The sequence below is a fragment of the Camelina sativa genome, chromosome 3, assembly GCF_030686135.1.
Source record: "Camelina sativa cultivar CO46 ecotype springtype chromosome 3, ASM3068613v1".
NCBI classification, from domain to species: Eukaryota; Viridiplantae; Streptophyta; class Magnoliopsida; order Brassicales; family Brassicaceae; genus Camelina; species Camelina sativa.
Window position 1 is genome coordinate 23,285,780 of NC_141882.1, and position 12,089 is coordinate 23,297,868.

At 41.3% G+C, this 12,089-nt stretch overlaps 1 protein-coding gene across 1 annotated transcript; it reads right to left on the minus strand.

Annotated features, from left to right (window-relative positions):
• Nucleotides 1-3,588: 3,588 nt before the first annotated feature.
• LOC147947592 (meiosis-specific protein ASY2-like) lies at nt 3,589-5,663 on the minus strand. The gene is made up of 4 exons (XM_087507356.1): nt 5,189-5,663; nt 4,348-4,994; nt 4,211-4,272; nt 3,589-4,153 (listed from the first exon to the last, which is right to left on the minus strand). Exons 1-4 carry the CDS (start codon nt 5,661-5,663, stop codon nt 3,589-3,591), a joined length of 1,749 nt encoding a protein of 582 aa, XP_087363482.1.
• Between the last annotated feature and the right edge of the window lie 6,426 nt (nt 5,664-12,089).

Consider the following 12,089-nt stretch of genomic DNA (forward strand, 5'->3'; position numbering starts at 1 on the left):
GCGAAGCCTTCGCGGCAAAATGCGAAGCCTGTTAGCGCCATGGACCAATGCGGCATGTCCTGCCCGAACTGCTGAATACCGTGACAGCTCCATATCCTTTCATGCGCTGGGCCATGGACGCTATAGGTCCTCTGCTGGCATCAAAATCCAAGAAATACGTCCTGGTGCTGACCGATTACTTCACCAAATGGTTCGAAGCAGAGTCCTTCACAAGGATCCAATCCTTAGACGTAACCAATTTCATATGGAAGAACATCATATGTCGTCACGGACTTCCATACGAGATTGTCACCGATAACGGCACACAATTCACCTCGATGATCACCATACGTTTCCTGACGAAGTGGCAAATCTGCCTCAGCACTTTGCCTACCTGATACCCGCAAGTAAAATGGACAAGCTGAAGCCACTAATAAGTTGATCGTCGACGGACTTAAAAAATGACTCGGTCGAAGGAAGGGGGCATGGGCAGACCACCTTGATGGCATATTGTGGTCCTATCGCACAACTCCGCGGTGGAGTACGGAACAATCCCCTTTCTCCCTCGCGTACGGTCTCGAAGCACTCGCCCCAGCCGAGGCAGGAGTCCCGACACTCCGACGTACCATGATGGTCGACAATCCCGAACTTAACGACAGGATGCTGATTGACCACAAGGATCTTGCCGAAAAACTGCGCGATCAAGCTTTCGTCCGAGTGCAACACTACTAAGACGCAGCGGCTCGGTATTATAACAAGACTGTTTGTCAGCGGTATTTCAACGAATGCGATCTGGTTCTACGGGAAGTTTTTGAGAACACCAAAGAGGTTAGCGTCGGTAAACTCGGCGCTCGGTGGGAGGGTCCGTACCTCATATCCAGGGCAGTTTGCCCGGGCGTCTACGAACTCGTAACCATGGCCGGAGAACGAATCAAAAACTCATGGAACGCAGCCCACTTGAAGCATTATTACTGCTAAGTCGTCGTCACGACCCTAACTCAGAGTTTTCGGGAATCCGAACTCCATTCATCTTTCCTTTGTAATACGAACTACGGTTGGCTTGATCCTTGTTTCGGGGTACGTAGGAAATTCCTTGTCTTTTCAAGATTAAGTGAATGCAGCTAAGATATTAATAAAGTCTTTTCCCGGCCGAAAAAACTTCTTTCTTTATTTTGAATACACTTAGATCGGTAATACGCCAAATTCCGCGATACTAGTTTCATTGTTTCATAAGACTTCGCTGAAAGTCGTTTGGATTAATTTCCATTACACTTCGTCTAAAAGCATTATTTCAAATACAATGGAGAACTTCCATTGCCTAATTCGGATAATTCGAATGAGCAAATTGATGCAACCAAGTCTTGATCAATCGCCATTATATACTTTGGAGATTTGACCGATTAATAGATAAAAAAAAAGAGAGAAAAGAGACGCACAGGGGAAAACCCTTTGCGACAAACTAGTCAAAAAAAAAAAAAAAAAAAAAAAAAAAAACGTGTGTGCGGTATCCTCCAGGGGTTGGCAGTCGGCCTCAAGTAGGGCAGGCACCTCCATGCATGCAACCTGTTCCTGGCACTTCGCCAAGAAGACACCTTTGACGATCATCTCGTTCAGGACCCGAACAGTCCCATCCAAGCGGTAAAACCGACAGATCTCAGCGAGCCTAAGACGTCTCGCCGTAAGATGAGCCCCCAACCTATAGCAGCGGGTTCGGTACCGTCGGAGCTCCTGGCATATAAGACTCCCCTCCGCACCAGTCATATCGACGAATGGGACAGGTCCGGAACCGCTCACCGAAGCAGCTATTCTTTCTCGGGCCTGTGTTAGCCATGTAGATCGAGTAGTTACCATTCCCAACACTCAACCCTATTTATATAGGGTCGTGGGAAGTAATCGCCGCCGAGTCCACCAATCAGAACGCAGCAAAATTTTTGCTGCGTCCCGAGAATAATTCTCAAAGACCGCGTAACACATTTAATGCAACGCGTCTTTTTATTTCGAAAAAGAAAAAAGGAGAGTATGTATACATATATCTCGGTTCTTAATCCGATCTAGACTAAGTAATGGTACATACCGAACTCACTCCTCGTTGACACCTCGGCCATGTGATCAACTCGCGTAACTATGCACTATTTCTCAGGATAAGCCGAACCCAGAGTTGTTACTTCGCACCTGACTTTTATATGTAGGGATAAGCCGGACCCAGAGTATTTATTCCACATCCGATCTTTTAATTTTGGGATAAGCCAAACCCAGAGTATTTATTTCGCACCCAAACTTTAGTTCGGACGGAATGGTTAGCCGAACCCAGAGAATAATTTCGCAGTCCGACATCCGAACTAAAGCAAAGGAGATAAGCCGAGCCCAGTATCTCGCCCTCCGACCAAAAGTATCCCGTTAGGGCTAAATAGCCTAATTTTTAAAGTTTGATCGATGTTTTCTACCATTGTTTAATAAAAATTGCCAGATATAAGCCGGGAGACGTCTCGCTTCTGGTACATTTTTCGACAATAAAATAGCAAACTTTAAATACTCAAATAGCAAAATTCGCGTGCTACAATGTGGCTAAATCTTATTAAATACTCAAATAACACATGTTAATTCCAACTAGTGCGCCATTCGCCGCGATCTCACGAACACTCGTCTTGAGTCGTTTTGGCATCGGCCACAACAGTTGCAGCCCTGGCCTTCTGTTTGGACTCATCCAGCAAGTCAATAGTCCTTTTCCTTTTTGCCTTGAGTATGGCAATTTCGGAATCCAAAGTCCTCAGCTGGCGGTCGATCCTACCTTTTTTCATATGAAAGTACTGAAGATCCTGGCTCAGTTCTTGATGTGTGCCTTCGATCTGCATACGCGAAGTCAACGACGGATCAGTTTGGAGCGAACATTACTGGATGTCTCGTGATAAAAGAAGGTGTCGGCTTCAGCAAGTTCGGCATCATTAGCACGCCTGTTAATATAAAACGGCTTGACGTTTCCTAAAACGAAGTCACCAATCAGGGTAGGATCCATGTGTGTCGGCTTCCGATCCGCTTCCTTTCGGCACTCGTTGCAGTACGCAACCAGGCATGGCGGCAGGGCTGCTATCCTCTCAAATCCGTTCTCGATCCAATCTTTTGGGTGGGATTCGAGCATCTCAAGTTTGAGCAGCAATTCGCGTTGCACTTGTTCTGATGCAGCGAGCCGATCGCGATACTCCGTGTGACGGTATTCCACCTGATGGAGAAATTCTTCCAAGTCACGCCTTTCTTCCGGTTTGACGCGGAACATCCGCATCCAAGGAGCTCGGATGTTCGGGTAGTAGGCCATCCCCCTTTCGATAGCTTCGGCGTTCGAGAACGTCGGGACATCATTCCCGACTAGAGGGAATTCCACGTTGCTAATAGAGTTCGCAAGTTGTTTAGTTCGGAGACAGCGCCGGTTGATTTATATGAATATTGGGAGGTGAAATCCTTTCCAAATTTCCATATTCCGTGCAAAATGGAAAGGGAGAATGGGCCGAACAAGTCGTCAATGTTTTACAAGGGTATTCAAACCTATACTTAATAGAGTTTGCAACAAAAACAAAAAAATGAAAGTTAAGCATCCAAGGCACCGGTCAGATCAGCCTAGAAGCTCTCGGCATTGGAGCCATACGGATGGTAGACGAAGTCCGGAGCCATCGTTCCGGGGTGAAGAAGTCCATAACCGAGCTGATCCGGGGACATGACAAGGTCATTTTCATTCAGTTCGAGGACATCAATCGCTTTGATAGTTTCTTCGGCTTTGGCCTTGTTTTTATCAATCTCTGCGATTCGCTCCTCAGGAATGACGGCCCCCTTTTCAATCAGGTATTGCACAGTTTCCTGTACTCCGGTAGCCTGGTTTAACATGTCTTCCAAGGGGCGAATCTTCTCTTGTTCGACTAGATAAGCCTTGATCTTATCCAATCGAGTCTGCGCTTTCTTCGCTGTTCGCTCCACCTTCTCCAAACGATCCCGCCGAAGTCTTTTAACTTCAAAGTCGAGTTGGATTTTCAACTCGTCACGTGCTCCCTGCAGTTCGGATTTCTCTTCTTCGAGAGTAAGCGCTCGGGAATTCAGTTCGCCAATCCTCAGTTTGGATTTAGCGATGATACCAACCTTTTCGGCGATAAGAGCTTCAAGCTCCCTGATCCTCTTGTCTTTAGCTTCGCTGGCAACTCAGATTTGTTCCGCGCATTCCTTCACCTTTTCGAGCTCAAATCCAGACTTGTTATCGGTTTTGGCTCGCCTATCGTACAACTGAGTCAGCGTATTCATCCTGGTGGCAGTCTGTGGTTTCAAAGAACATACGTCAGTTTTGCCCGCACAAAGTTTGAACAAGTTAAAGAAAATAATAAGACAAACCATTAAGTGGGATTCAGCGACGTCAAGGAACGCTTGTTTGAACTCCAGTTCGTCCACTGACGGAAGGATTCGACTGGAGATCTTCAAGGTTCGGAAGAGTTCGCCTGAAGCATCGCGATTTGTGACCAGAGGGGTATCACCGAAATACTCGAAGGCAAACCAATCTGTTTTGTCATTCTCTCTTGCCAGGTGGAATCGGTCGGCAGATTCCAGTCCGGCGTCTTCAGCCGAGCGTTTGCGGTTTACTACCAACTGCGGCTCAGCGACTGAGTCATCTCTGATCTGCTTCTTCTTTTTCTGCTTCCTCTTTTTCTTTTTCGATCCAGCTCCAAGCTGAGGGACATCCTGTTCATCGTTTGGAGGATCGGCATTCCCTAAAGCTAGGGGAAGGGTATCGTCTTTCGCAATGTTGACTATGTCGACATTTTCTTCAGGGGCCCGAGTAGGATCGACGACGGTCCGATCCTGAACAGGATCGACATCAGTCCGGTCCCGAGGAGGATCGATATCGGCTTCGATGGCAGGCTGAGTTTCTCGGCGAACGATCTGGAGATTGTCGGAGTCAACGACACGTGACCCGGCTGGCTCTGCAGTTCGTCCCAGCGAACTCGCGAAACTTGGGAATGTTGTCCTGGGTTTGCCTATCGCTGTTTCAACACGGATACGAGTAATAAATTCCCACTAACGATTGTTCCCAGATAGTAGAGCGTTCCTGATGGGATGATAGTCTGGAGCTAGACGCGTTGCGCAAAATGGACGATCTGGAAGCAAGACACGAAAAAGTTAAAACTGGTCAGAGGTGCTGAAGTCAGTTAAAATGTACTGGAAATATAATATCTACCAGGATTTTCATTCCACACTCTCCGATGGAAACCCAATGGATTAACGAGTGAGTACTGATCGACGCGGACGTAGAAGTAGTGGTTCGCCCACTTCTTGAATTTGTTCACTCTTTTACCGACAAGGAAATTGTGCGCCGGCCTCATATTCACTTCCCAGCGATACGGAATCTTTGATAACTTAAAATTGGATAGTTGTTCAAAGCATTGAACTCCGATGTTGACTCCGACTTCGTCTGCTATGGTAAGGGCAGCCATAAAGTTACAAATGGCTCTGGGGACAAACTGGCAGATCGCTATCCTGCGTCTTTGGGCGTAGAGTGATATTAACGCTGGGATGGGGAATAAGATGCGACATTCGGTAAAATAACTCTCGTACAAGCATATATACCCTTCCGGGGGGTTCCAGGGGCGCTGGTCAGCTCGAGGAATCAAAATTGTGACGTTGCTGTTAAATAGACCACATGCGTTCAGCATATCGTTCACGGTTTTGATCGAACTCAAACTCTTGTCGCCTCCAATTCATCCTTCATGGTCTAACAAAGGATCGATGTCTTCGATCGAGATTCCTAAAGGTGCGAACCGATCTTCTTCCTGTGATAACATATCTTGAGTCAGTTCGGGACTCCTGTCTTCATGGCGAACTAGTAGAGGAGTCTGTGATGATGAGGCTCCAGCGGAGCAGCGAGTTAGAAGTAGTGGGATTTCGGAGCCCGATCTATTGGATTCTCCGATCCGCGCAATGCGCTTGGAGGTGCGACGAATTAATTGTCCGCTTTCGCTTTCCGGCGAAAAAGAAGGATCCGAAGTGCCCGCCATAATGTGAGTTCGGAGAGTGCGGAAGAAAAATGGAGATAAATAAATAAAAAGAAGAGAGTTCGGAGCAGATTACCTTTCACTGTTGGCAGAAAATGAGAAATGATGAAGAGAGGGGGCATACTTATAGAGTCGAATGGGCGGCAACCCTATGAAAAGTAATTATGACCTACGCGACTCTTTGATTTCCGACCTAGCAGATGTGACGCAAACGACACGTGTCGTCCGGACGATTCACAGTGATATGACGCGGAAATCCGGGTAAAATCAAATAATTCTTTATGGTTTAGATCAGATATTCTCTTTTCCATAGTTCAAAATATTTGAATTGAATTTCGAATATTCAGAACTGGGGGAGACTAATTGTTGGTGCGGGATTTAGCACCCCCGACATACCGAACTAAACCAGAAAGACAATTTGGTTATTTAACCGGGAATCCGGTTAGGAACTCAATTAGGTCATTTAAGCCCAATTCGGACGGAGGAAGCCCAGCCTCGAAGGAGAAGAACCGACTTCTACTTCGCCCGGTGGCCGACTCAAGAGATAAAGCAACTTTCCTTATTTCAGTTCGTCACATAAGGAAAGTTAATATATTATGCGATCTATGAATATGTATAAATAGGGAGAGACTTCTCCATTGTAAATCATCCATTATTGAATATAATTATCCAGTTCTCTTCTTGTTCTTAGCAATCTAAACCCTAATTCTTCGAGATCAATTCTCTTTCTTCTAATTTCAAAGCTTAGATCGGTTTTTTTAGAGAGATTACTTTACTGAATTTGTTTTCTCCCATAAACAAATTCATTGTGAAAACCTAGTTTCTATAGTACCTATACGAAAAAAAGTGTCACGACAAATGGTTGTGGAACATCTATTTTTTTCTGACTGATTATGTTTTCCCGTCTTATACAATGGTATCATGACTTTATAAATTACTATAACTTTATTTTCACGAAAACAAATTGAAGACAAAACATAAAAATAAAAATAAAAATATAACTAAAATTTGTTTTCCTCGTTCACTATGCGTCTTATATGTTGATGAATAAAAAAAAAAAATTTAATTTGTTGAAGGAAAAAAAAGTAGAGAAATGTTTCATGTGGTAGGGATAAGTATAGTTTATATAACCTAAAACTATTACTTCATTTGGAGTATTAAGATGTTGCTTGTGACTAGACGACACGTAGTTTTGTCCCAATGACTAAACCTACAACAATTATTTATTTGGACAATAGATCTACATCTACCTAAACAGTAAAACACTACCCAAGTTGGAGATATTTTTTAAACATCGGAAAACATTTACTTAATTAAATAACCAAAAGAAGAACTACACCTTTTTATTTTTTAAACATCGGAAAACATTTACTTAAGTACGGATCTATCGTTTTTATCTCCTTTTTTACTTTTTTTTTTTTTTTAGAAGCACTCGAAAATAAAAACAAAATATCATACACATTGCACTAGTTTTTTCCTTCATATCAACCGATTTTAACGGTAAATCACTATCAACACATGTTTTAATAGTTGTACTTGTACATGAGGTCTCTTGGTTTCGCCGAGAAGTGATGATGAAGATCCGTAAACTGCTGCTGCTCAATGGAATTAGCTGCCCCTTGGTTGTGATGGTGACTATCTTTGGAAATGATGAGTTCATTTTGTTGATTATATCTATCATTCTTTACTATCTCACCCTGATGATGAACTTTTTTTTTTTTTTTTTATTACACATGCCTTATATATTAGCTTGAACAGATACCGAATACATGTGTCTCCCATACGAGATACACCTACAGTTCATCAAAAAATTACAAGGATTAAACAAACTAATGAAACACAAGGGCGTCGGGGGGATGATCCGCTGAAACATGGCATATGATGTGGGTGCAGTGGTAAGTATGAATATAAATGAATGATGCAGAATCAAACAAGAAGTTTCAATTCTCTTATGTAGTTGCAGTATAAGATAACTAAAATAAAACAGAAAGTAAATGAACAACCCGAAGGTGTTCGATCAAGCACTCGACCGTGTATGTGGTCGAGTGGAGCAATATGAAAAACATATGCAATCTTGACAACTTAAAACATAAACAAATGCAATAAAACAAGATAACACGCGATAATCAACAATCAAATAACAAAGTAGGCTTCTAGAGATGGATTCATGGGCTGGTGTTCAAGCTGTGGCTATCTAAAGTGGTCAACAAACCTCAATCAAACATGATCAATCTCTAGACAATGATCTTAATGACTCACTAATCCACTCTCATGGCATAAGTGATCAAGTTTAAGTAACATCCTAACCCAACTCTCATTGGTGAAACCATACTAAACAGGCATTAAGAATCAGACCATTACTTGTCAAAAATCACCTTATACAACCAATCTCTTGGGATAAGCATGATAATCTCCAGTATTAGCTTTATCTAACAACCTTAGCATTGGTATGATTCAAGGAAGCTTAGGATCTGATCTTACCCTCTCAGATATAAGAACAGCTTAGAGCACATCTAACACATAAGAGATATATAAACAATCAAGCTTGACCATTCCAAACAACCACAACCCTAAACCAGCCTAATCCATCTCCAGAATCCTAACTCACTACTCAGATGAACAAAACATGATGATGATGAACATAAACCCAGAAAATGATGAAACTAGCATGATAAGATAGATGAGATGATGAATAACAACTTAATATAAAGAAACAAACTCAGATTCTCAATACCAAGAAAGTTATGAGACTTACAAAGTATTAAAATCTGAGAAAAGCAAGAACAAAAGCAATAAATAAAAGTGGCAAAATGATATTAAAAAGCTAAAAACCCGTAAGAGGTAAGAACTACGGTTTTTGTGGTTGCTGAGGTGTTTCTGACCTAAAAAGAGAATTATCGGCGGCCATGGGGTATACAAGGGATATATATATATATATATTGAGGGAAGGAAGCTCTGATTTGGCTAGCTGACAAAAGAGAAAGGCGGCTCGATGTGCTCGACCACAAGCGGTCGAGTGGCTATGGTCGAGTGGTCCAATCCTCTGTTTCCCACCGGTTAAGTCCCTAAGTAGTACACGGTAGAGTCCATGAGTTGCACACGGTCGAGTGCTTCATGCTTTTTTGGTCTTCTCTGTGATCCAACTTCTATCTCCTTCACTAGTTTATTTCCATGCTCCTTGAGTCCAATTCACCTGTTCAAACAAAAAACAATGCAAATGCAATGCAAATCCTACTCTAATGTACAAACAGTCCTTAAACTACATTAAAGTAACAAAACAAGCTAAGAAAACATGTAAAAGATGTGAATAAACAGTGGTTAAACATGGTAAAATATATACATATCATCCGCTGAGCCGATGACAAGGGATTGAGATGACTTCGAAGGAGACTCTTGGTCTCGAGAATTAAACCTGAGGCTCGACGTGATGAGGCTGTATGCAGCCGGGAATTTCTTTCTTTCCAAATGTAATACATTGAGGCTTGAAAGGCTAGACGAAGAATCAGAGCAATGTTCTTGTCTCGGCATGGATTCCTCAACCATCTGACTCCATTGATATCTTGTGTTTTGTTGGGTTTTAAGCCTTGTTTTTGCATAGTTTTGTTGCATAATCTTGTCATTCTAGGTTGTTTTAGGAGCATATGCATCTAGTGTGTTATCTCTGAGGTGGTTGGAGTAATCTCATCACATTTGGAGCATTTGGAGTTGATTTGGAGTAAAAGAAGCAAATAAGAGTGAAGTGGAGAAGTGACACAGGATCAGGAGCTATGAGCGGCCATGTCCTACGACCAAACGATACCCGATTGAAGGCATCGGCCAAGAGAATCGGCCAAGTGATCACCGAAGCCATTCCTTGACGTCAAGATCAGGGAGCACCATCGGCCAAGCCAATCGGTCAAAGCCTCCCCGGTTGACACCATCGGTCACGCTCAATCGGCCAAACCCTGACCGGTTCACTCGATCAGACGAAAAGTCAGGAGCCATCATCGGCCAAGCCAATCGGCCAAATCTTGACCGGTTGACACCATCAACCACTCCAATCGGCCAAAGCTTGACCGGTTGACACCATTGGCCACTCCAATCGGCCAAACCTTGCCCGATTGTCGGCTAAGTCCACACTTGTTTTAGCCTTAATCCGGGTTTGACCCAGTTTGTTTTGGGTTGACCCGGGTTCCCTTCTATTTTCTTGTAAATACTCTAACCATATTAAGGGGAGACGGATCCTTTATCTTATCTCTTGTTTAGGAGTTTTTTAGGGTTCTTAAGCTTTCTTACTCTTGGTTTGTTGAATGAATGAGTACTTCTAAGTTTTTAATATCAAGTTCTTCTTTATTTCTCCTAATCTATAATCTCTTATTATGATTTCACAAAGATCAAACCCTTCCCTTTGTGTGATCATGATGATGAGTGAGTAGATCTTTTAGAACTTTGGGCTTGGTAGATTAGGAAGATAGATGATTGATCTTTGATATCCAAGGCTTTATATATGTGATTCCTTTCTTGTTTGGTGATTATAATGCTAGATTAACCTTGATCAAGTTAATTCTAGATATTAGGACTTCTATGCCCATAAGGTGTTTGATGAAATTCCTGAACCAAACTATTCAAGAGCTTTGCATTCCTAGCAAATGGAAATTGATGATTAGGGTTTTAGTGGTATAAAGACTTGATTTTAATGCATGCTTATCTTGTGATTGCCTCTGGAAATTGTTGATGATTGCTTGATTTGCATAGAATCTTTATCATGGAAGTGAATTGATTTACATAAGTGTTCTTAGCCTACGGAGTGTTCTTGATTGTTTGCTTAGATATCTAGGATTGATTAGCTATTTCCCACGTCACTTACCTTGCCCAAGGTTCACTACTTTAAATTTGATTTAAAGTCTGTTCTTAGTTATGTCCTTGTTTGTTTTGAGTTTGCATTGCTTTGAGTTTGTTTTCTTTTCTTTCTTTAATCCTTTTTGTTAGTTAAGACTGTTACAATAAACCAATTCCTGTTTAAGTTTAGATTAAGCATCTTTATGTATTTTTAGTGAGTTGATTAATGCAGATTGTGGATTGATAATTTAATTGAAGTAAAAATACTATATTAATTTGGCTCCGTTGTTGGGGATCGAACCCGGGTCACCCGCGTGACAGGCGGGAATACTTACCACTATACTACAACGACATCTACCGATGAGAAACATGGAATAGTAGTTCCACACTTCTGCAGCGTACGAGCACTCAAAAAAGAGATGTTGCCTTTAGTTCCTCCCTAAAATGGCTCATGATTTGTATGTTTCGTGTTTTTAAAAATGAATAATGTTCTTTCTTTTACTGTTGGAGACTAATGATATTAATTAAAGTAGTAGCAACGAATTTAGGAATCCATGAATGAATAGAAACTGTTCCACGCATTGTGAAAATAACAAAAACATACACATATGTGGACTGGTCAAGAAGCCAAAGACTTCAGACACTACAAGAAAATAGAGTATTAATAGCACGTGAACATTGTTATGTAATAATACAATATTATAAATATAAATGTTATGAGATTTTCCGTGATGAAAGGTCTAGTATTTTACATAGCGGTTTTTTATTGTCCTATTATTAGTGTATTAATAATAGCGCTTTTTTTGTTGGCTTTTGCTATTGTTATTTATTTAATAGCATAATATATTTGCTATTAATTACATATATGTATATATATAATATTTGTAATATGTAGACCATTTTTAATGTATTTGTACAGTACTTATGTATTTATAACATATTTCTATATTTGTATATTAGTTTGTATTTATTATATTGCTATACTGCTATTAATATCCATATTTCCTGTAGTGAGAGACAACATATGATGAGACCATGATTTAACATCCATGCATTTCAAATCCAATGAAATTGTGATAAGAGATTATGGTAGAAATACGTATCAAATAATCCCCCAACCGAAACATAAATAATACGCCAAATTTTATATATATCTAGAAATCACTATATAAGTATTATTTTAAAGATCTCCGCATAACTTTGATTATTTTTTGTTATTCAGTCATTTAGATTATGAATTTGTGATGTTTTAATAGTAATTTATGTTCG